The sequence below is a fragment of the Drosophila sechellia genome, chromosome 3L, assembly GCF_004382195.2.
Source record: "Drosophila sechellia strain sech25 chromosome 3L, ASM438219v1, whole genome shotgun sequence".
NCBI lineage: Eukaryota > Metazoa > Arthropoda > Insecta > Diptera > Drosophilidae > Drosophila > Drosophila sechellia.
This window is the reverse complement of record NC_045951.1, coordinates 20759728-20782966: the sequence shown is the minus strand read 5'-3', so window position 1 is coordinate 20782966 and position 23239 is coordinate 20759728. Positions and strand designations below refer to the sequence as shown.

The following is a 23239-nucleotide window of genomic DNA, read 5'->3' as shown; positions in this document are numbered from 1 at the left end:
CCAGTTCTTTGTAGGACGGTCACCCTGCGTCTCTCAGCACTATCGATTGTTTACATGAAAATAATCGAGTCCGACGACTATCGACGTACGCAGAATTGTAAACCAGGAGTTAATTGCAAATAAAACGAATAATAAAACGTTCCGTGAAGATTATTAATTAAAAATGACTGGTCGTGGCAAGGGGAGTAAGGGGAAGTTGGGGCGCGACAATGCGACCGACGATCCAGTCGATCTAGTGTACGCGGCCGAGAAAATCATTCAGAAGCGCGTTAAGAAGGTGAGCTGAGCGTAAACAAATGCGAAAAAGGCTACCAAAACGGAATGCTCCGCTGAAATTGGCAAATGCAATATGCGCAGCACACGCAAGATATATGTATAGTCCACAAGGTCACATGTCCTTCGACGTTTTTTGGCCAGAGGACATCTGCTGCTGCAACCACCATTTGCACGCTTCATGTGTGTGTGTGCGTAGTGCGTGTGTGTGTGTATGTGAGGCGTGTTTTTGTTTCGCTGAATGGAAAATCAATTAGTTGTCTAAGAAAATGCAATCCACCCCCACTCCTTCACTTACTCAATTTTCCAGGGCGTCGTGGAGTACCGCGTCAAGTGGAAGGGATGGAACCAGCGCTACAACACCTGGGAACCGGAGGTAAACATCCTGGATCGCCGCCTCATCGACATCTACGAACAAACGAACAAATCCTCCGGAACTCCCTCCAAGCGAGGCATAAAGAAGAAGGAGAAGGAACCCGATCCGGAGCCGGAATCCGAGGAGGATGAGTACACCTTCACCGTAGACGATGTGGACACGCATCAAGCCACCACCTCATCGGCTACCCAGGACAAGGAGTCGAAGAAGGAGAAGAAGCACCATCACCACCACCACCATCATCACCACATCAAGTCCGAACGCAACAGTGGACGGCGATCGGAATCTCCGTTGAACCACCATCATCATCACCACCACCACGAGTCCAAGCGTCAGCGCATGGATCACAGCTCCTCCTCGAACAGCAGCTTTACGCACAACTCATTTGTCCCCGAGCCGGACAGCAACTCATCCAGTTCCGAGGATCAGCCGCTGATCGGCACCAAGCGCAAAGCCGAGGTGCTCAAGGAATCGGGCAAGATTGGAGTGACGATTAAGACCTCGCCAGATGGCCCCACCATTAAGCCTCAGCCGACCCAGCAGTTAACTCCCATCCAACAGCAGCCCTTCCAGGATCAGCAGCAAGCGGAAAAGATTGCCAGCGAAGCTGCAACGCCACTGAAATCAGAGCAGCAGGCCACCCCACTGGCCACAGAAGCCATAAACACAACGCCCGCAGAATCTGGAGCCGAGGAAGAAGAAGCAGCCAACGAGGAAGGCAACCAACAGACGCCACAGGTTCCTTCCGAGAACAATAACATACCAAAACCGTGCAACAACCTGGCTATCAACCAGAAACAGCCGCTTACTCCTCTTTCGCCGCGTGCCCTTCCGCCGCGCTTCTGGCTGCCGGCCAAATGCAACATATCCAACCGGGTGGTGATCACAGACGTTACCGTAAACCTGGAGACCGTCACCATACGCGAGTGCAAGACGGAGCGGGGGTTTTTTCGTGAGCGCGACATGAAAGGCGATTCGTCGCCAGTAGCTTGAGCTTCGATCCAAACAAATGTCGGGAAAACAAAACGGAAAAATGATACAATTGTAAATAGACAAACCAAATTGCGAGAAACTTGAGAGGAGAATTATCCAGAGAAATCCACACTAAATGTTGCTAAGCATTTTCTCTTTAGGACTTAACTAATTTATTGTATTTATTTTTAGCGTAGGTTTTAGTTTGTTGTTTTATTACAATGTTTAATGTGCAAGAGTAGTTTAAGCAAGCGCAAGTCGGGCATTTACTAAATGGCTTTATATATACATAAATTTTCGATAATTTTTTTATTAGCATTGCAATTATTGAATATTTTCCTATTTAAATCGAAACTTCTTTTCTCTTTTTTTGCAATATCACTCTTTAAGATTAATCTGGTTGTCATTTAGTGAATGGGCGAAATGCTGCGGCTGCTTAACTTGCCAATGCAATAGATTGTAAAACTTACAGCGTAGATAAATATGTATGTACATGCTACATATATTTACCACATATTGAATATTTTTTATAACACTTTGAATCTGATTGAGAACAACACAAGACACTAAAATGCTAAGAAAACTCCATGCGAAACCGAAGCAATTGTTGATTACGCTTACAAATATATACAATAGAAGATGCATATATTCGAGTAGTCACCACGTTTGCCGAGTTGGCTATCCCAATGTTGTAATTGTTTAATATTATATTTCCTCGCGCCGACTGATTTTACAAAAGAAAACCCCAAAAACATATATACAATTGTAGATTTACAAATATTTTTAGACTTTAGCTAACCACAATCTCTAAGTAATATTTATTTTAACATGTTCTCTTAGCAGTCATCCAAGACTCAAGAGCTGACTTTATGGGTTTAGAGCTGTGCAGTGCACAGATAATTCCAAATCGAGCCCATAGACTCATTACTTAAATCCAATGTCTATTACACTATTTTTTCACGCTTTAAAACAGAAAACTACGTGGGAGCTGCAGGGAATTCACAAACTCTTTCTTATTTCCCATGGGTCCTGTGAGTATGTTTCTATTTGTCTTAGCTTTTTATTGGCTAGTTTTAGTTACGGCGTAAATTCCACAGAAAACAACAACTCAATGCGTATATTTTGAGGTTTTTAATATAGTGTTTAACTTTAATGTTATTGCCGGTATCAATTGTACATAATAAATTAAATAGAAGCAACCAATTTTCCAATGTTTGGGTATTGTCTACTACTGAGATTAATTTTCATCTAATATCCAGTCAATATCGTCGATCTGCGTTGGGTTGAATTAAACATTAGGAGTAAGGTACACGAATCCGCTAGTTTGTACACGGGTCTATATGTCGAGGTTTATGTTAAGGCGGTCTCATAAGGGCCGGTACCTATTGATGAAGGAGTTTACGATGGGCGCCACCTTCTCTGGCTCATTAAGGTGGACATGGTGAGTTCCTTCAACCTCGTGGTATTCGAACAGAGGATTGTTCTGCAGCTCCGCTAACACTTCATCGAAGTACTCCTTGCGTTCGTAGTAGGGAGCCTGCAGGGCCTTGATGAAGAGATGCGGGCACTTAATTCTGCGCGCCATCTCCATTGGCACCTCCTGGTGCAACGTGTAAAATAGTGATGACTTCAGTCGGTTGTCGCGGGAGAAGTAATACTTGTGCGGCTCGTGCGTCGATGGTTTGCAGTTTCGCTGCAGCAGATACTTGCAGGCATCCAGTGAGACGGACTTATTTGAGCCCTCATGCAGCCGGGTTACCAACTGATCCCAGTCATAGGCGGGCGGCTCAGATCCACTTTTTAGACGTCGTTCCAGCTTCAAGGTGGACTCAATTCGCTCGGAAAGCGAATCCACAATGCCGCTAGCACTTCGAACTGGCGGCTTCAGCACATCCAGACCCACGAACAGATCAACCTTGTCAGGAAATAGAGCACTGAACACAAAGCCATTGATGGAGCTCATCGAGTGGGCCAATATGGAAATCTTGTCCCAGTTGTACTCCTCCATTAGTCGGCGAGTGATCAGCACGAGGTCAATGGAGTGGTAGGAAGTGCCAGGTGGCAACCAGGAGGACAACCCATGGCCTGGTGCATCGATGCTTAAGAAGGAGAGGTGGGACGGCAGGAGCGGAGCCAAAGTATCGAAGGTACCGGCATTGTCCTGCCAACCATGCATGCCAACAATCGGTCGTACGTGCTTGGGTCCATACCATTTGCCCGATATGTGACCCCATGGAACTGGTATGCTGATTTCATCGAACTGCGAAGAGAAAGCCAAGGTGATTACTAAATGAAAACCAAAAGGATTCTACCACCTACATGTTTGTTGAGGATTTTGAAAGGCTTTGTGGGCCCACTGGAGTTTCTGACATTTGGCAGCTGTTTTAGCAGGCAGAGACCTCTGGACACCTTCATTTCAAGGTAAGATATTTTCTACTTCCTCTGATTAATGTCACGTTCTTCTTCCTCGATCAATATAATGATACTGATGTTCTGGCTTTGATTTCACCACACATGGATGGTGCGCGGCGATGCCAGGTGAACTTTGATCTTGATACGTAATATCTGGGAAAACTATGTTTCAGCAAGGTTTTTAATCTTGTCATTCGCTGGCGGCTGCTGGCTACGAACAACACTGGTCCAAAACTCGCTTGTTATGTTTTACAACACTATATCTTCGGTTATATGTCGACATTTCGAGATAAGTTCTCCATACATAAGTTAGTTGTAAGTATTGAGTTGTCATCATGTATATATGAAAGCAAAGGCTGATGATTTTAGTCTTATATCTTTCAACCATACACCACTAAAATGGGTTTAAAACATTGAATGTAAGCTTCGTGTTATGTCCGCCGCATAAACGTCGCTCCCTGTGCAAGTTTAGTGAACAGCTGTAGTAAGTGTTTATTTTTCGTTCGCTCGCTGTTTTCACCTGTTTGTTAGGCGCATAATTGGTAATTAAATGAATACAGTGACACAAATGCTGTATTAACTAGGAGGGAGCACAAGCATATAAAACAAATTGTAAATAAATCTGTGACACAAAGACAACGTGAGTAATTCATTAAGGCGATCTCCTTGACCTTTGAATCTAATGAGGCGCCGGCATCGATTCGGATATTATTATATTGGATTATTTTTTATGATTTCTCTTTAATGTTTACTTTCGCATTTTCTAAGTATGTTTGCCCGCCTGTTTGCCTTAACTAATCGCAGTGCTAATCTCCACAGGTCGTTACTGATAAGCCCCGAAATCGGCTAAACTTTGGAATTGGAGCTCATTCGCTTTTTGGGCACTTTCGAGCGCAGAAATGGACTCGGACGACAACTCAATTGGCACCATTACCGGCAGTGATCTCGGCCAGCGTTATCGGCATGCAGGCGACTTAACTGGCGAAGCCCCAACCAGACCCGTAAGTGTACTTTGAACCAGTTCGCTGCATTTTCGCAGACTTCCAGGGGGTTACATTTATTTCCCCGTATAGCTTGCAAGCATATGCTGCTCTGAAAAAAATACGTACGTATATTCTTTATCGACGCTGATAAAGCTACGTAATATTGAATATTCTGTACCTTAAATTTAATGTTTCCTATGTACTCGTATATGCAGGTGTCATACCGATTCTGTAGATTTTTATATACATACATGCATTATGGAAATGGTTTATTATTTCGAAAAGAATTCATAAGATCTTCGTTTCCAAAACTGAAACAACATGCAACTTAAAAGATTGTAGCTAATGATGGTCATAAAGCAGAAAAATTTTAATAGTACCCTGTTTGTTTTTGTTTTTCTTTACCGTAGTTCGCCGAGATCACCATTACGGTTCCATGGGGACACATATCCGGCAAGTGGTACGGTCCGCAGAACGTCCAACCAATTTTAGGCCTTCACGGGTGGCAGGATAATGCGGGAACCTTTGATCGCCTGATGCCGCTTCTATCGCCGGATGTGGCATTCCTCTCGATCGATCTTCCTGGCCACGGGCTATCGTCCCGACTGCCTGATGGCTGCTACTACAACTCCGTAGATAATCTGTATGTGATCCGCCTGATCATGAAGCAGTACAAGTGGGAGAGAGTGTCCCTGGTTGGACACTCAATGTCGTCCATTATTTGCTTTGTTTTTGCCGCGGTCTTTCCGGACAAGGTAGACATGATCATTGGAATTGATGCCCTGAAACCTCATCAGCGTCCGTATCCGTCGGTTATCAGGACCATGGAAACCCGTTTGGACGAGTTCTTGCGTGAAGACGAAAGGAACCGGAGTAAGAACGAGCCGCCGAGCTACACATACGATGAACTTATTGAGAGGGTCTATATCGGCACCTTCCATTCGGTGAACAAGGAGCACTGCAAGCATTTAATGGCTCGCAACATCGGCAAGTCGGAGAAGTACCCGGACAAGTACTTCTTCTGCCGCGATAGGCGTCTCAAGTTTTACAACTATGCCATCGGGTCACAGGAGCTCTGTGTGGAAATGGCCAATCGGATCACATGTCCTTACTTGTTCATCAAGGCCGCCCAGTCCTCGTATTTTGAGGACAAGAAGTACTACGACGAGGTGCTGGATGTCCTGTTGAAGAAGCCGAACTTCGAGTACCTGGAGGTTAATGGGTCGCACCATGTGCACATGAACGATCCAGAGGCCATTATTGCACCGGTCAACAACTTTATCCAGCGCTTTGGACCGGCGGCAGCGGCTGCATCCCGCCAGAAGGCCAAGGAGGCGAAGGAGAGCAAGCTTTAGGCCAATGCAGTGGTAAATAGAGCTTATTTATTGTAGTACAGATTGTACAGGTTTTTATACTTAATTGTTTATGCTATGTGATCGCTGCAGAGGACTCGGCTCTGCTATAAATACACAATGTACATAAGCCGAGAGGTTTTTCGACTCCGATTAATGGGGAAGTCGTGAAGGATACCAGGAAACTGGTTATGTGCAAGCTTAACCTTTTTGTATTGCGCCCATAGTGAATATTTCAAAACTTTATAGTTTTGTTCGGCTCGAGCATCAATAATTTCGCTTTTTTGTTTATAATGAAGAGCTTACCATTTTATTATCGTTTAAATATTTTTTCGTCTTACAATGATCATTATCTCTACTTATTTGATATTTATAACAGAAACACCTTTAAATAATACAAATCAAATATTATTTTATGCGTATATACAAGTATTATCGTAATTGGTTTTTTAGTTACCTTTTATTTTAATATGCAGCGTTTGTGTGTTCATTATAAATGTTCCACTGTAATTGGGCTTATTTATTTTATGAAGTGCCCACTTACAGAAGTAACTTGTCTTCCGATCGCCGGCAGTTGACCTACATCTTCTTCACGAGTAGAATCCAAGCAGCGAAAGTGTTAATAACCCGCAAACCAGTTTCCCAAATCCCAGCCGGCTGTTGCATCATTCTCTAGACTCTTTCTTGGCAACATGATCGTTTTCAGTTGTCGGTGTCCACTCTGGAGGTCAGTCTCGGTTGGATTTACATGGAAATGATTGTTTACTGGATATATATTTTTTAAAAATAGCTGAGCTGAAGCAACAGGGAAAAAAAGCCAAGTGAGTTGATGGCCATGCAGCTTCCACATTTGTCTGCGCTCATGTTTGTCTGGTGTTGCTTCTGCTGAATTTTTTCTTTTGCCTTGGTTAGTTCCTGGGTCTGGTTTGCAGTGTGATAAATGATTTTGGACAGCAGTTTAATTTGACTAAATATGGTAACACATTTCAAACACAAGAGTATTGATTTAATTATGAAAAGCATTTGGAAACAGCATGTGCTAATGTTCCTGGCTCAGATTCAAGATTGATGTATGAATGAGCCGATATTGGAGGCGTACTTTAAAAGGTTATGAAAAATCAGGTTAAAACAAAATATTTCTGACACAATCTGACATCGATTTCAAGTTCCTTCATTTGCATCTTTAAACAAATAACCTTACCCCAAAAGCAATTTTAGCTCAAAAGTGGGACGTTCCAAAAACAACTAAGATATTATATATAATTTGTATGCAAGTTGGGGGTAAAAATTATGGACTTTGCAATTTGCAGTTTGCAATTTGGTACAGCCAATTTTTGCCGATTTGTATAATGAAAACATACTTGACTCTGTTCAAATGGTCAGCATGGCTGTGGGTATATTTGATGTAACTATTTATGTTTTTGTTTTTTTGGGGGGATTCTAGCAAAAGCACTGACTAGGCTTTGAAAGTGGTATCCAATCGGGATTTACTACTGTGGTGATGGAGGGTGGGCGGCAATGTATTCCAGGGCGCGGATGATGGCCTCCGGGATTGGGGGAGCGGTGGGAAGGTGATCGCCTTGAGGCTGGAAGCCGTTCTCATCGGCGACGTAGTTCAGTGAGATGGCGACGCCTTCGGGGGAGATGTAGGAGCTGCTTCCGCGAATTCCATTGACGTTTCCGGCCTCCTGGGCCTGGATGCCATTGCTGGTCTCGAAGGCGTATTGGTAGTTGCCCTCGGCGTCGGCTGGTTCAACATCCTCGCGGGTGATCACGGCATCCTTGTTAATGTTGTCCGCATACACATTGGCCAGCATTAGAGCGGCGAGCAGGCAGAGCGACTGAAATGGCTACACACGTTAACGTTCTGGTTCTGAATCCGGATCCTTCCGGGCGGCTTAGTCACTACTCACTAGCTTGAACATCTTGCTGGTTTCTGGGCTTGTATAATCAACACTGGTTGGGTGATCTTCGCAGGCGGTGGCTTTTATAGGCAGCCAACGGCAACGCCGACTTTGGCGTTGGCGTCGCCATCGCTGACGTCTCTAATCTGGCTCTGAACTCCAAACGCCGCTCCAAACTAAATATCAAACTTAATACGTTTGTCGTTTTTTTTTCGGCAGCAACATACCGATCGAATTGAAAAAAATTTAGCTCAGCAGCTACTAAAAAAAATAGAAAGGAGATCTGGGTTTCAGCACCGCAATGCGAAATACCCTTGCCAGATATAGCTAAGTTTACCTAGAGATCATAGGCACTTGGCTTAGCTTAGTTTAATTATCTGCCTAGCAGTTTTCGTCTTAATCGGTACTTCCCGCGATACCGGAAACTATTTTCTTTTTGATTGATGGGACTTCTGGCCTGATCTGGGTTCACTTCTTTGAGAGCTATTATTTCATTTTTTCTTTTACAAGAACAAAAAAGGGATTATAGTTTTAAGTTTTCAGTAAATAAAGCACAAAGTAGCTTGCATTAAAAGTTAAATGTATTGTTGTAATTCTGTAGAATTTGGGTAGTTCAATGACTCAATTGGCTTTGTGTCTTCACTCTTCGATATAAGACTTTAAACTACACGGCCTCTAAAAATGGGTGTGGCTTATGATACTTATCTTGAAACATTTGCATTTCGGAAACAAACTCAAATATTTATTTATCTTACCAATCTCAAAAAAGCAAACCTCTGATCCAAATTATATCAGCCTTAGCTAGAGTATAATGAAGCACCTGAACCCATTCCAAGTGGTTTCTGCCGATGGATCAACACGCTTCTGCCTTGGTAGCGGTAATCATCTGCCTCTACACTTAATGGCCAATAGTAGTTTCGGTTAGCTTTTGGGTGCTTGGAGTTTTGTCGATGGTAATGGAACATGTGACTGTGACATTCGCCCGTGGAGGGTAAGTTCAGAGATGGACCTGGATTTGGATTAGGATTTGGAAGTGGGCCGCTGCTCGTGGCGAGCTAATTTAATTCCATCCAATCCAATTTATCATTCGTTTCGATTTCATTATCATTGGCCATTTGGCTTGCTATGAGCGCAGGCGGACAACCTGTTTGCTCATCAAGGAATTCTTAAATTCCCCAAAAAAAATCAACAAGTTCAGCTTATTAACATACAAGTTTGCTGTCCAGTAATAAATTGTTTTCTAGGCCTAATCGCACTTAGCACTCCGCCTAATAAAATGCCCATCAATCGACGCTCCACCCGATCTGGCAAACTAGTTCAGCCGGCCCACCAGTATCCAAGCCCTATCAGAGATCTATGACGTACTGGACACATGGCTACATTCTCCCAAATCTGAATTGCTAAATTATCAAAATTTAAATACACAAATTCTCAGATCACTTCGACGTCTGCCTACCGCCATATAGATGCATTCCGAATATCACGGGATATTAAAGAGCAGTTCTATAACGGTTTTAAACAACTTATTGATCTATATTTGCATGTTGTTTTTTATTTTTATAAACATAAATACAAATTAGACTCGTTGGAGTAAATCTGGTTTCCAATTATGGCAAAACTGCACAGACAGACTCTCAGCGGAAGAATCATTCTATGTCAGAGCAAAGTTTCGGTATAAAAGCCGTACTTATCCACGTGATAAATCACCCGTATGTATCCTCCCTCGGGCAGGTCAAAGTGGAAGTATCCAGGTATTTCATTGTCCAGAATCTGCTCCTCTGAATTGATAACATTCTCGAGACATCCATCAGGCTTGGTGTAGTTTTTGGGTATCGGGTGTGGCTCAACATCCAGAAATATTAGAAGAAGGAAAATCCACTGCAAATACCTAAGGATTGTCCCAACAGATTAGTGTGTGTCGACAGCTTCGCTTTCATTCTACCTGGGCTGGGAAAAATATACCATTTTATGACGTTTATTTCCTGGGTCGTTTGCTTACCGAGAATTTCTCGAATCGAAGTCTACACATATGTAGATAGGTGTGAACTACATTTAATTACTAGCTTACTCCGGATTTTGCACACTTCCTTGTTTACCGAAATGATTCTCAGCAATTAACACCAGTTTCCAATGGTTGATGGTGTTTGCTAAGCTAATTTCGAAACAAAAAACATATCTTCGTTCGAACTTATTTCTGCGTCCACTGAAACCAATCAATTCGCCGAAGATCAAAGCGAACAATTAATTAAAGTCATAAATGTAGGGTATAAGAAGATCACACGTAGCACGGCACTGCTTGGCTGGATCATCTTCGGCGGCGCTCCGGGTGACATGCTGATGCTGCCCGGTGACCTTGTCCATGTTTCAACAGCTTTCCAGGGGCACAAGGTATACTCGTACCATACTAGACCATCGCACCTGCCACTCCATTTGAAAGCCTCGAGCCCAGGGCGCAACTCCAATTGAAAGTTGTAACAAGAAATCTTCAGCTCGTGTTGGGAATTTCCAACGCCGTTTTGAATGGGCCGAAAGCGTCGAATTAAACAGCAAAATTTATTCGATTGTAATTCAACAATTAATGGTATCTCGTGCGAAACCGAAACCGAAGCCGAAATCGACTCCGAATCTGAAACCGAATTAAAGCATACAATATAAATTGTTGGCAAATGACTCATGTATTTTAACTATAGGTCAGCCGAGCATTGTTGTTATTGTTGCCCAATATTGCTGGTATGATAAGAAGATATTTTGGCAATTATACCCACCTCTCGGGTCCTTGTGATTCAACGAGAAAAAACCCGTTTAGGTGCTCGCCACTAAAGACAAGGGTCTCATCCATATAAAAGACGCACTTGAGCTGATCAAATTAAACAGTTGCACTGCAAGCAGCATCATCACAGCATCACCGCCTTTACAGAAGAAAATCCCAATTCCCATCATCATGTACAAATATGTAAGTTCTGTTGGACTTGGCACGCCTCATACCCCTGATGACCATCACTGATCATTGTACTTTGCTCCCAAAAGCTGTTCTGCCTGGCTCTCATCGGCTGCGCCTGTGCCGACAACATCAACAAGGATGCCCAGATCCGCAGCTTCCAGAACGACGCCACCGATGCCGAGGGCAACTACCAGTACGCCTACGAGACCAGCAATGGCATCCAGATCCAGGAGGCGGGCAACGCCAACGGAGCACGTGGTGCCGTGGCCTACGTGTCGCCCGAGGGCGAGCACATCTCGCTGACCTACACCGCCGACGAGGAGGGCTACCATCCAGTGGGTGATCATCTGCCCACCCCGCCCCCAGTTCCGGCTTACGTCCTCCGTGCTCTGGAATACATCCGCACCCATCCTCCGGCGCCTGCCCAGAAGGAGCAGCAGTAATCTGGAGTAGCGCCAGCACTCCAAAGCAGCAACCCCACATCAAAACTGCTGCCAGCCATTGTTATTTAGGTAGTTATCGTTAATAAAAGATTTCGATACAGATCATTTTTGTTTTCAATATAGTAAAGATGGAAAATAAATGTTTCATATTCATCTACAGTTCTTCGAATAATGTAGAAGCGTACACTATCTTCAATAGGAACAAATGTCAGGCGGATAGAGTTTACATTTTTTAACATTTCTTCATCTTAACATTGCTCCTTTCTCTTTCAAATTGTTAAAGAATATCTTAAATACTTTATTTCATGATTTCGTCAGTCAGTAGTTGTATAAAACCATTTATCTATTTTAAAGATTTTGATTCAAAAACGACCAGTCCGAAACAAATGTACTTTAAGTATCTGACATTTATTATTCCACTTTCATTTCTACTACTACTTCTACTTATCATTCCCGAATCACAATAGTTAAATTTTTGAAGTCCAATCCAGGGTGATATATGCACAGATGAGATAAATTAAAAGAAACAAAATATCATGTTTAACAAACTATACTTTTGGGCTACATGCAAACAAACAAACTCATGGCTTCAACAAAGGTTTTCGCAATTTGCGGCATTTATTTCGCTTAAAATTTATGTTAGGTCGTTTTTAAATTCGAGTGAGCCGAACTTGGTCGAAATTTTGCAAATGCTGCCCGAGAGGCTCTTTTGAATAGGGGTGTTTAAACCCGGAAAAAATATCCATTTATTATTAAGCCATCGAAAGGTCGCCCAAACAGAGCCACGACTCTTTTCCATCCAGTTTTCAAATTTCCATATCTGAGAATAGACGTAAATATTAATCAGACACGCAGACAAATAAAGCTGTTCGCAGTTAATGGGATAACAAGCTAGAATTCGTTGGGGTCACCCGAGATACTTTGTGTTTTGTGTTTGGGCGAGCCCCATTGTTTGCTCTTTATGGGCGCGAAGACCATAAATTCCGGCGAGAAAGAATCGATGGATGGATGGATCGATTGATTTATAACCCAAGCAGAACAGCCCGAGGACAAGAAACATTTGCGTATTTCGAAGATCTTAGAACATCTAGCAACAACTTAGTCTAGGTCTTAAGTTTTATGCTACTAATTTTAGTTGGTGATTAGTACATGCTATGGTATGGTCAGCCTTCTTCACGGACACTTGCATCCAAGTCGATGTGTATGATGGATAGGATCTAATCAGGAACTTCACAAGAAGTGCGGCTTCTTCAGCTTGCCATCCTCGGTGTGGGTGCGAATGTACTCCAAGGATCGCAGGATATAGTCCGGAGTGGGTGGTGGCTGCGGCAGATGACGTCCCACTACATGGAAGCCCAGTTCATCGGCTATGTAGCGCGTCTCGATGGGAACGCCCTCCGGTGAGGTGTAGCTATAGATGCCAATGGTCTCCAGCGGCGATCCTGCCGCTTGGACATCGATCCCATTGCTGGTCTTGAAGGCGTACTTAAACACTCCTTCGTCATCCGTGGGCGAAACCCGGAAGTCCGTTATCTGTGCATCCCGCTCACTGGCGCCGACCAATCTCCGGATCCGGCGGACCCTCACCAGACGGGCATCCACCTCCACCCAAATCAGGGCCAAAAGCACGATGCCAATTAGCTGAAACCAAAAGAGGTCTTATCAGCGATCAGGTTCACAGATCGGATGGGGAACACAAATGGACACAGGGTCGAAGTGCTTACAAAATTTCGCATATTTCTCGGTTTTATCTCGGTTTGTCTTTTTGCACTGCCAGCTATACACGATATCCACTCGCGGTTTTATGATTGATTTTGTAATAATTTATAATATCCCGATTTGATGTAATCCGCTACGGAATTCCGACGTCTGCGAGGTATAAAGTTAGCCACCGTACTGCCACTCCGGCCAGCTGGTCTCTCCAACTTTATATGTGGTAAACAACGGGCCAAAACGTAAGCCACGAAAATCTAATAAGCATAACCAAATGCCAATAATCGGTGGCTCTGGCGTCTTCTGAGATAAAACGCTGCTCCGCGTGGCTACCCTGCCCACCAATTTTTGGTTCTCGATAGCAGGTCATATCGGAGCGGCCACATATTATTCATTTCCGTTTATCATGTTTGCTTATTCATATTTTACGATTTCATACTTCAGATGCTAATAAATGCGATAATAAAATGTGATAAGTAGCTCGAGTTCTTGAAGATCTGCTGCCAATTTGCTGTGGAATTTATGGCGCCGAGTTTCCGATTTTGGTTTTATTGTTATTAATAAAAGGCAGCAATACCCTCAATGGAAGTTATAAAACTAGATTCGAGTTGAGTTAACAGTGTTAGGTAGTTAAAATTTGGATCAATAAATTAATTACATCACATTGCTAGTTCAGACCAATGTTTGTATGTATGATATTAGCTAATGCCGAAGCACGTGAAGTTTGTTTTATAACCGCTTGTAATAAGTATATACTTTTTACGCCTATTCATCCATAACAAATGATACCACCTAGGGTTCCAAACACGGAAGCATTTTGGCGCCCAGCATGTGCTGAAATATTCACATTAAAAAATATTAAATTAATTTTTAGAGCCTTTTTTGGTTTTAAAGCAAATGCAACTGGTGATTATAGAAACCATAGCATAGCAGATGCCATTAAATCTATGAAAATAGGCCATCAAATTATAAAAGTCACCAGCAGCCAGATTAGCACAAAATTGTTGTTAACGATTTTTTATTTGTGGATCTGAAACTGATGAAACGTGGTTAACGGTTTGAGTTCCGTATGTAGAATAAAAGCAACTATGCTCTTCGCGGGTTTCTCAGCGGACTGATTGAACCTTACAAAGTTCGTTGCCTAAGTCTTTTGTTTTGCGCTCCACATGTGAGAGTGTAGCATACATTATGGTAATACTGGCAGAACGCTCAGCATAATCAGTCGTTGTTTATGCTTATGCTTATGTTCTCGTATGCCTAAATTATTGTTCTCAAATGTGTCAGAAGCAGAAACCCCAGACCGAAAGAGTCGTCCGCGGCGTCATCGCATCAACAACATAATAGTTCACAGACGACGAGAAGACGATCTTTGGCAGAAGGAGAACTGGAAAAGGCAGTTCATTTGTAGTTTTTGGTTTCGGCTTTCTAGTTTTTCGTGTTTGCGTTTCGCAACCGATTCTAAGGCTAAACTATTTGGCGTCGATTTGTGTTACTTAATTAATGTTGTCCGCGAAAAAAGATCTCATCTCGTTTGATTTGAAGATTTATGTCTGAAGATTAGCCGGAGATTATTTTCGCTTCATGCTTTCATCTTCGTCGAGTGCCCCTTTTGATGTGTAAATCCTCGGCAAAAAACTCAGGCATTGTGTCTTAATTAGCAAACAGTGTTTAAGGCAAACAAACATAATGCAAATATGATTAGGCAAATACAAATGTATTCTGATTGATGGGCTGATTGATTCTGCGGACCGACACCTTGACAAGCGGCAAAGTTGTAAAGTTTTTGAGCTATACAAATAGATGGGGTGCGGGGCTACATCGTACAAATCGTGCAAGGTCTAGGTCTGCATAGCTCCATATTTCACACAGTGGGTCGAGGTATATTGAATCCGGATGATTTAAGAGGTTGCACTTTTGATAATAATAATAGGAAAGGTAGCGATATGCGTTTAGAAACCTTCCAATATTAAGAGACTGAGAACCAAGCGATATTAATCTTTTCAGTACTTTTTACGGTTAAACATTGCTATTTCCCTCATTTGGCAACTTTACTTTAAGACATACAAGTAACCAGTTTTAAACAGAAGTTATTTGCCAGTCTAAATAACTCATTTAATCCAAAAAAAATCCCGAATCAACCATGATCAATGGTTGTGCAGTAAAACCTTTAGCATTTCGGGTTTCGCTTTGAATCGCGTAAAAGTTAATAGAATAATCGAAGTTGACGCATTATACGTATATTTAGCACGCCTCATTAAATCAATTTAATATATTTGGTACTGGCTTTTTGGCTGAGCGCTCATTGTAACCATGACCTTTCAGAGCTGAAAATAGAATTTTAATATAATAAATGAATAACTAAATGGCACAATATGTCAGCGGCTGGGATGTCTGCAAGTTGGACATGTGAATCATAGTCGAACCACTGTGCATAACTTTCGATTTCAGATCGGACTGCTATGCAGGCACACCTACAAATGGACCCCGAAAAATCCAAAACAGCTTCATTGTGAGGCGATAATGGCCGGGCATTAGCACAAATTCAATATAAATCAAAACCCGGGCTACGAACTTGTATTTTTTCGTCGGGAAATAATGCCTCTGCTTTTCGGTTGCACCAATTCCCTGGCTATGCTGTTTGGCTTCCTCGTCTGATGTTCCGAGAACGAATCCCAGAGAGCCCACTGGTTAGCTGAAGCTTCCTCTATTGAAATCGAAAGCTTCCTTTTCGGCCTCGTCAAATGATTTTTGACCAGTTTCAATTTAACTTTCGAGCACAGCAGATCGCGTCGCATTAACTGCCGCTCCATAACGGTTAAAACTGGGATACTGACTTTGATTCTGGTTCAGAGGCATCAGTATCGATATATCAGGTTCAAGATCCACAGCGTAAAAGCAAACATTTGGAATAATTTTAATGTAATTAGGCGATGATGTCGTTCGGCAAGGTTTGTGCGACGTTTTGTGACTGGTATTTGATCTATTAACCAACTGAACCCCCAACCACACGCTCAGATTGTGGTATTTCTGGTCCTAATCCTAGTTCAACTAATTCATTGTACGCGCTTTACTGCGCCATCTTTGGACAGGACCATCTACTACCGGAATACGCCACCCGACCCCTTCGGTCACTACAGCTTCGAGTTCCAAACCACCAACGGCATTACAACCAAGGGAGCTGGTAATGAGAACGGAGCTGTCGGCGTGGTTCAGTTTGTTTCTCCCGAGGGTATACCCGTTACCTTCTCGTACGTGGCCGATGCCAATGGATATCAGCCTACTGGAGATCACATTCCCGCCATCCCGCTGCACGTTATCCGCCAGTTGGAGTACATACGCACGCATCCACCGGTGGATGAGATTCGGTCGAGACGTTGGTAAAAAAAACTTTACGACATTAAAACAATTGTATATTGACTTCTAAATAGCTGTCGATGCGCTGTCTGAATATCGTCGTTACACTTCGGAATATTTTTATTTCGTATTTATGTTAATTGTTTTTCCATGCAAATCGGACAAGAAGAGAACAACAAAAGCAAGCCAAAATCTATAGCAAGTCAATAAATATTCTAGAATTATAAATAAAGTGCTAGACTTAATTGATCTGCGTTCCTGAAGTCCGGAAAGTTTGCCTAAAGGCAGGAACTATGTTCAATAAATAACAATCAAAATCCGTACATTATACGAGTACTGCAATTGTGAAACTGACTAAAATATGATAAGCATGTTTGTGGAATCCCATAGGGGTTATGCTGACTGGCATGCAAATAAGGAAATCGGTAAACAAAGAAAAATAATAATTTAAAGTGAAATTAAAAAAGGTTATTTAATAGATGCAGAAGAAAAGAATGAATAAAATGTAACGCTTTTATTTAATGTAAATGTAATAATTTTTGTTCACTTGGTAATAATTTTAAAGTTTTCTTAAGAACTATTTTCTCTAAAAAAGCGAGGAAAATTACAATATTTCCAGATTTATGGACTGCAAAACGAATTCAATCAAGTTTTAATACTTATGTCATAAAATTGAAACGCAATTTTGGTCTGACTTAGTTTATCGAGAGCGTGTTGAAAACGGCAACTATAATTATGAAACATGCTAAGAATGCTCCTTTTAAATGCTCTTTTTAAAGCTGAAGATTTATGGACCGCAAAACCGCAAAAAAATGTTTTCTATGCTAATGACCAGCGAATCAAGCGCACCGAAATGCCAGCTTTCATCAGCTCACTCTAGATCTCTGAGCTTCGCTATAAATCTGTCATACCCATCCGATTCGATCCGATCCGATCCGATCCAAAGTGCGACCTTGTCTTTAAGAACGACTTTCGCTTTTCGATGCGGCAATCGGCGAGAAGATTGCGCCTGCCGCCGCTCATTTGCATGTGGGCGCCTAATTAAGGCCGTTGCATAATATTGACCGACTCTCGAAGAGCGACTTAATGTAACCGGCAGACTAGCAAGCCAAGTGGAGTTGACACCGTTTAATGTCACCGAACCGCAACAAGTTGCTGATTGATGCTGTCGACTCACACTAAATCCCCAATTTGGTTCCGGCCTCGAAAAGATTACCGCGGGCATCTCCAAAAGTTCACCGTGTAAGTGAATGAACGTCACTGGGCTGCATTCAATCCCCCAGTTAGTTGCTAGAACTCCCTGCCACTGAAGCGTATTCGAATATAAATTATTCATGGCGGTTCGTTTATCTTATCTTCCTTTCAACGGATCCATTAGATAAATGACAAACAACCCGCAGGCGCAGATCACCAATTTGTACGCGTCCTATTTTTGTATTCATAACTATCAAATAATCATTAGTTCCTCCAAATCCGCATCCACGTGCCAATCCGGTTGCTGTTTTCAGAATCACAACATTCGCTGATTTATGAATCGGAACGGGGCATTCATAAGGTCTTCGTGACAGTCCAAATGCTTTAATGCCACCGCTGGCAGTTTAGTATCCAACTTAGTATTAAATCTTATTAATCAACTACCTGAACATTTAAATATAGTCGTACCTCAGCCGCCGCCAACAGGTGTTGGGCAATTAAGAACGAGTCGAAAGTTTCGCTATTAAGTATGCATTCTTCGAAAATATCATTCATAACCGACTAATCTATTTTAAAGGTCAACGAACCTACTGACTTGAGAAATGAATGGATCCATACTGACAATATGTAAACTTTGGGACTGCCTTCTGACTTATGGGTAATCTGTATTCATTGGAACAAAGTTGGCATCAGCGTGTTTAATTAACTTATCTGAATTGATTTACATGCATACCGAATTCCAAAGATCGCACACAAAGTATAAAGGAACACGAAACCGATGTTCGTTTCTTTACAATTATATACTTCAAGTTGCTTGACATATATACGTGCGTGTATATATCTGGGTGTGTTTGCGGCCTGTGTTTGTTTGTTTTGGGTGTGAATCTGTAGTTTATGGACGTAGAAAGCGGGAGTTGTTCATCTATCCTTTCATTTTACGCGGATCATTGGTGTTAGGAAGCATCACTATTTCTGAATTGATTTGTGCCAATCTCGGAACTTCATGTTCATCAAATGTTTGTGTTTTAATCGATTTATTTAGTGTAATTGTTGAGTTATCTTGTAAATACATACATTTATTATATTTCAAGTTTCTCACATAAACTCTATGTTTATACATTTTTTGTCGCTTTCATCTTGTAGTTTTGTCTATACTATTACTAAACCTAGATACGATATTTAAGAGGCAACCAAAGAGATCTGGCTTGAGATCCCTGGCAGCCGAGTGCGAAACGGACCGAATGGACAATTTGATATATTGAATTAGTTTTTTCCTTTGCTTCGGGAATAAGAAATCGTTCTTTTAGTTTACTGGAGTGTTAAATACATATACTAAATGTAAATATATATTGAAAAGGTTCGTGTGTGTATTTTTCTGTCTTCGTGTTCAGTTGTCTGTAAAGTTGGTTCCGTTTTGGGTGTCAGGGAGTAGGTTCCAAATCGGGGTGTGCAAAAGTCCTCCAGAGATCTTGAGCGTACCCACAGCTAAAACCTAAAAAACGAAGATGTTTGAATATCCCAGTTTACGCTGGACTTCCTTTAACTTACCAGTCCTCTTCGCATGCCAATATGACCACGCCCCTAGGGCCAATCCTAGTCGGCCTTTGTCTCCGTAAACTCCTCCAGTGCAAAAAAGCTGCCGCCAGAGGGCCCACCAGTGCTGCTGGCCGTGCTCGTGGCCACAACGGTGGTGGATGCCGTGGCACTGGATGCCTCCGACACTTGCCCTTCCTCGCCGGCCGAGGCGGCAGCAGCCTCCTTGTCATCTGCACTGCTTGAAGCGCTGGCTGCCTGCTGTGCGGCCTCCAGGACCTGTTGCTGAACCTGGACTATGGGCTGGCCATCTTCCGTGTACGACACGGATACTGGGATGCGGGTACCATCCTCGCTAATGACATGAGCGCCTTCCTCACCATCCTGTCCCTGCTGGATAATTAGCTGACCCTCGGAGTTCAACAAGGAGGCATCGATAAGCTGCTGTTCATTGTTATCGCCATGGACAAGTACCATCTGGCCACTGCCATCGGTCATCATCTGGAGGGTTTCGCCCTCGAGTCCCTCGCCGGACTGCAGTACTCCCACGCTTTGGAGGAGCTGCTGTATTTGCTCGGGATCTTGCACAATTATTTGGTTGCCTTCGGCGTCCGTTAGGATGTGGTTGTCCAGCTGGAGGAGATGTCCGTTCTCGTTAACAATGAACTTGATCTGGCCACCTTCCACTTGTGCCTGCATGGCTTCATCAAGTTCCATGGCCACATGCTCGCCACCTGCAGCTTCACCCGCCTCGCCCTCGGCTCCAGTACTGGCAGTAACCTCGCCTTCGCCTGATTCACCGGCTTCAGCGGTCGCGGCGTTGGCCTCCGACTCAGTTGTGGGCGTATCTGTTGCCTCACGCTTAGCAACTCCGTCTCCTTCGTCCGATGGTTGTGGTTCTTCAGCAGCGGGGGCTTCCTTTGAATTGGCACTTTCTCCAACTTTGGCCTTGGCTTTCTCTTGGCCTGCTTTGCTACCCGCCTTGGTTTCCTCTGAGGCCTCGGCTTCAGCAGCTGCAGCCTCGTTGTCATCATCTAAACTGGGCATGGAAACAGGCGCGGCATTGGATTTGCTAGCGGCAGAGGAGGCCTCGCCGCTTTCGCCCTTGGCATCGATGCTGCCCTGGGACTGTGATTCGTCTTCGGCTTGATCCAAATTCGGCATGTCAATGCTAACAGAGACAGGTGCTGTGGTATTGGGTGAATCCTTTTGCGATTGGTCTCCGTCCGGTTGCGGGATAGTAATGTTGAAGGTTATGCCTCCACTGCCCTCCTGCGAGGTAATAACCATCTCGCCGCCTTTGCTTCCAGCTTTGGGCGCCTCACCGCTCTCGTTCTTGTCGGAGTGGAGCTTTTCAAACAGGCTCTCAATGTCGGCCTCTGCGTTTTGCTCGCCACTTTCGTCACCGGCCTTACCAGATGCCTCTCCGGGCTCATCGCTCAGTAAAGCCGTAGCTGCCGAATTGAGGGCAGTCGCTCCGGCCGATGTTCCCTTCTTGTCTCGTCTGTGGGTCTCCATGTGGTGGTTGTAGTATGTCTCCTGGATAAAGGTCAGTGAGCAAATGCTGCACGAGAAGAAGCGTATGTTGTTCTCCGACTCGGTGGTTGCCACCACAGCAGCTGTCGATGCAGGCAGGCTATCGCTGAGTGCCTCATCAATGGTCTCTTGAAGGAGCTTCTGGGTGTTCAGGTTCTGGCTAACTGACTGCTTGGGCGATACCGTCGATGCAGAAGGACTCTGATGAACTTCGAAGTGCTTCACGAGCATCTCCCGCTTCGGGAAGGTCATCGAACAAGTGCCGCACTTGAAGAAGTTGGTCTGATGCTGTTTGGCATGCACAGTAGCAGCTTCGCGCGTCTCAAAGCGCTGAGAGCACAGGCGGCACTTAAAAGGCTTAGGTTTACCAGCGGCATGCTTGCGCATATGCTCATCGAAAACGACCTTGTCCGTTGACTTGAACTGGCAATGATTGCATGTGTACAGCGATGTTCCAACCAGATTCTCGTTGGCAGCAGCTGCAGCGGCAGCTGCAGCAGCAGCCGCGGGAGCAGCTGATGCTGGTATGGTGGTGGTGCTGGTCACCAGTACATTGGTAGCGTGATTCGTCTCCATGTGCTTGCGCAGGCTGTTCTCATTCACGAAGTTAATGTGGCACATGGCACATGTATTATCCATGGCGGTATTGTGGTCGCGCACCATGTGCTGTTTCATGGCCCCAAAGTGCGGGAAGATTTTGCGGCAAGTCTTGCACTGGAAGGTCTGCTGCTTGCAGGTTTCATAATGCGTGTTGAACAGCCGCATATCCGAGGTTTTATAGTCACACGAGGTGCACTTATAGATCTTGGTGGCCTTGCGTTGGACTGTCTGGGTGCCCTGGACGCTGCTCTGGGTGGTTCCTGGGGCGATCTTGGACTGGGCAACTGTACGATTGCAGAATTTGCATTAGGAAAGCTTTATAGTTGCTGTATTTATGTGCTTACCTGGGTTTCCCTGCAGGACTTTACGTGGACGCAGCAAATCCGCACTAGGACTCTCCTCCAACGAACGATTGGCGGATCCACCGACCATTTTCTGCATCTTGAGCGGAGGACTGCCTTCCAGGCCCATATCCTCGTTAATGGCATACTTCTTGTTAAGCAAACTGATCAGGTTCGTCTTGACGCGCTCCACATCGTTTTCCAGGCGGTCGTAGTAGTTCACCAGGTTGGTGCAGCGGGAGCACACGTAATCCTCGCCGCAAACAATCACGAGGAAACCCTCGCCCACGAGCTGGGCCAGTTTGTTGGGGAATTTGGTGGAAGTGTGCGTGGTGCACATATCGGTTAGCGAAGTCTGCGGCTCGCAGCGGTCATCGCAGATATAGCATCGCGTGGCCAATCCGCCGATACCCAAGCCACCCGACTCCGCATCGTTGACCGCCTGCTGCTGAGCTGCGCCACCGACGGCTGAGGCTCCTCCGGCAGAGGCACCCCCACCTCCGCCACCACCGGGTACCACCAGACGCGTCGACTTGAGGATTCGCGGCTGGCTGGGACCGGTCACAGTGACCGCTCCGCTACTGAGCAGATTGTTAAACTTGCGGTAGGTTGCCGGATTCAGTTGGTTGTTCATTTCGTGGCGTTTTGGATTCGGGTGAGCACGCCGTAGTGATGGTGTTATTCGGTTTGTGCGGGCGCTACACGCGCAACTGCAAGCCGCTACTTTTCAATATTAATCGGCGATTACGACAAACTGCACTTCTGCACTCCAGTTGAGCAGCTAGCTGGGCTTTATGTATTGATCGGATGCGGATGAGCCACTCGAACGAAACAATCTATCTTTTTTGGACACCAGGAACAACAATCTCTTCCGTTTTTAATTTTCGGTTTCGTTCTGAGTTGTCGCGGCGTCACTTTGACTGTACTAAAGACTCGGTGCTGTATTTTTTAGGGTTAAAAATGCGTATGTGCTGTAGCAATTCTCGACGGACGCGTATGGTCGTCTCGCTCTTTAGCATGCTCGCTGCCCTGGCACGGCGGGAAAACATGGGCTAGTCGTTTCGCTCGCACGCCACGGAAATGGCGGCTGCCTGGGAGGTTAACCATGGTCAGACCGCACAGCGTTGCCGTTCATTACGATAACGTCATTATTTACTTTAAATAATAAAGCATTTATTTTGCATATTGGGATTGCTGAGTAGTTAAATTCAAATAAATACTTAGTTTATGTGCTTGTTTTTATAAAAGATAAATAATCAGCACATTTTCGCTTGAAAGACGGTGACGCGTCTTCCCTGTCATGCAATGTAAA

At 44.1% G+C, this 23239-nt stretch overlaps 9 protein-coding genes across 11 annotated transcripts; 4 read left to right on the top strand and 5 right to left on the bottom strand.

The window, feature by feature from the left end:
* Positions 1-59: 59 nt before the first annotated feature.
* On the top strand, positions 60-2824 carry LOC6616429 (polycomb group protein Pc). The gene is made up of 2 exons (XM_032717310.1): positions 60-277; positions 584-2824. The coding sequence occupies exons 1-2, from the start codon at positions 164-166 to the stop codon at positions 1640-1642; spliced, it is 1173 nt and encodes a 390-aa protein (XP_032573201.1). The 5' UTR covers positions 60-163; the 3' UTR covers positions 1643-2824.
* On the bottom strand, positions 2738-4255 carry LOC6616428 (probable serine hydrolase). Its single transcript, XM_002040753.2, has 2 exons — positions 3941-4255; positions 2738-3881 (listed from the first exon to the last, which is right to left on the bottom strand). Exons 1-2 carry the CDS (start codon positions 4034-4036, stop codon positions 2988-2990), a joined length of 990 nt encoding a protein of 329 aa, XP_002040789.1. The 5' UTR covers positions 4037-4255; the 3' UTR covers positions 2738-2987.
* Positions 4256-4531: 276 nt separating this feature from the next.
* On the top strand, positions 4532-6505 carry LOC6616427 (probable serine hydrolase). The gene is made up of 3 exons (XM_002040752.2): positions 4532-4673; positions 4853-5034; positions 5427-6505. Exons 2-3 carry the CDS (start codon positions 4933-4935, stop codon positions 6369-6371), a joined length of 1047 nt encoding a protein of 348 aa, XP_002040788.2. The 5' UTR covers positions 4532-4673; positions 4853-4932; the 3' UTR covers positions 6372-6505.
* A 1229-nt stretch (positions 6506-7734) lies between these two features.
* LOC6616426 (pupal cuticle protein Edg-78E) lies at positions 7735-8381 on the bottom strand. Of its 2 annotated transcripts, none has more exons than XM_002040750.2 (2): positions 8282-8381; positions 7735-8209 (listed from the first exon to the last, which is right to left on the bottom strand). In XM_002040750.2, the coding sequence occupies exons 1-2, from the start codon at positions 8291-8293 to the stop codon at positions 7859-7861; spliced, it is 363 nt and encodes a 120-aa protein (XP_002040786.1). In that variant the 5' UTR covers positions 8294-8381; the 3' UTR covers positions 7735-7858. The 2 variants fall into 2 exon arrangements, with proteins under 2 accessions (XP_002040786.1, XP_032573202.1); XM_032717311.1 differs by having other exon boundaries at positions 7735-8218; positions 8282-8345.
* Positions 8382-9787: 1406 nt separating this feature from the next.
* On the bottom strand, positions 9788-10251 carry LOC6616425. Its single transcript, XM_032717312.1, has 2 exons — positions 10215-10251; positions 9788-10160 (listed from the first exon to the last, which is right to left on the bottom strand). Exons 1-2 carry the CDS (start codon positions 10235-10237, stop codon positions 9929-9931), a joined length of 255 nt encoding a protein of 84 aa, XP_032573203.1. The 5' UTR covers positions 10238-10251; the 3' UTR covers positions 9788-9928.
* A 781-nt stretch (positions 10252-11032) lies between these two features.
* LOC6616424 (pupal cuticle protein Edg-78E) lies at positions 11033-11758 on the top strand. The gene is made up of 2 exons (XM_002040748.2): positions 11033-11225; positions 11300-11758. The coding sequence occupies exons 1-2, from the start codon at positions 11214-11216 to the stop codon at positions 11654-11656; spliced, it is 369 nt and encodes a 122-aa protein (XP_002040784.1). The 5' UTR covers positions 11033-11213; the 3' UTR covers positions 11657-11758.
* A 486-nt stretch (positions 11759-12244) lies between these two features.
* Positions 12245-13606, bottom strand: LOC6616423 (pupal cuticle protein Edg-78E). 2 transcript variants are annotated; one of them, XR_004361834.1, is made up of 3 exons: positions 13381-13606; positions 12806-13297; positions 12245-12476 (listed from the first exon to the last, which is right to left on the bottom strand). XR_004361834.1 is itself a non-coding variant. In XM_002040747.2 (2 exons), exons 1-2 carry the CDS (start codon positions 13390-13392, stop codon positions 12887-12889), a joined length of 423 nt encoding a protein of 140 aa, XP_002040783.1. In that variant the 5' UTR covers positions 13393-13606; the 3' UTR covers positions 12245-12886. The 2 variants fall into 2 exon arrangements, 1 of the variants encoding a protein (XP_002040783.1); XM_002040747.2 differs by having other exon boundaries at positions 12245-13297.
* A 2520-nt stretch (positions 13607-16126) lies between these two features.
* Positions 16127-17245, top strand: LOC6616422 (pupal cuticle protein Edg-78E). Its single transcript, XM_002040746.2, has 2 exons — positions 16127-16317; positions 16385-17245. The coding sequence occupies exons 1-2, from the start codon at positions 16300-16302 to the stop codon at positions 16748-16750; spliced, it is 384 nt and encodes a 127-aa protein (XP_002040782.2). The 5' UTR covers positions 16127-16299; the 3' UTR covers positions 16751-17245.
* Positions 17246-18934: 1689 nt separating this feature from the next.
* LOC6616421 lies at positions 18935-22885 on the bottom strand. The gene is made up of 3 exons (XM_002040745.2): positions 21931-22885; positions 19466-21870; positions 18935-19409 (listed from the first exon to the last, which is right to left on the bottom strand). Exons 1-2 carry the CDS (start codon positions 22559-22561, stop codon positions 19511-19513), a joined length of 2991 nt encoding a protein of 996 aa, XP_002040781.1. The 5' UTR covers positions 22562-22885; the 3' UTR covers positions 18935-19409; positions 19466-19510.
* Between the last annotated feature and the right edge of the window lie 354 nt (positions 22886-23239).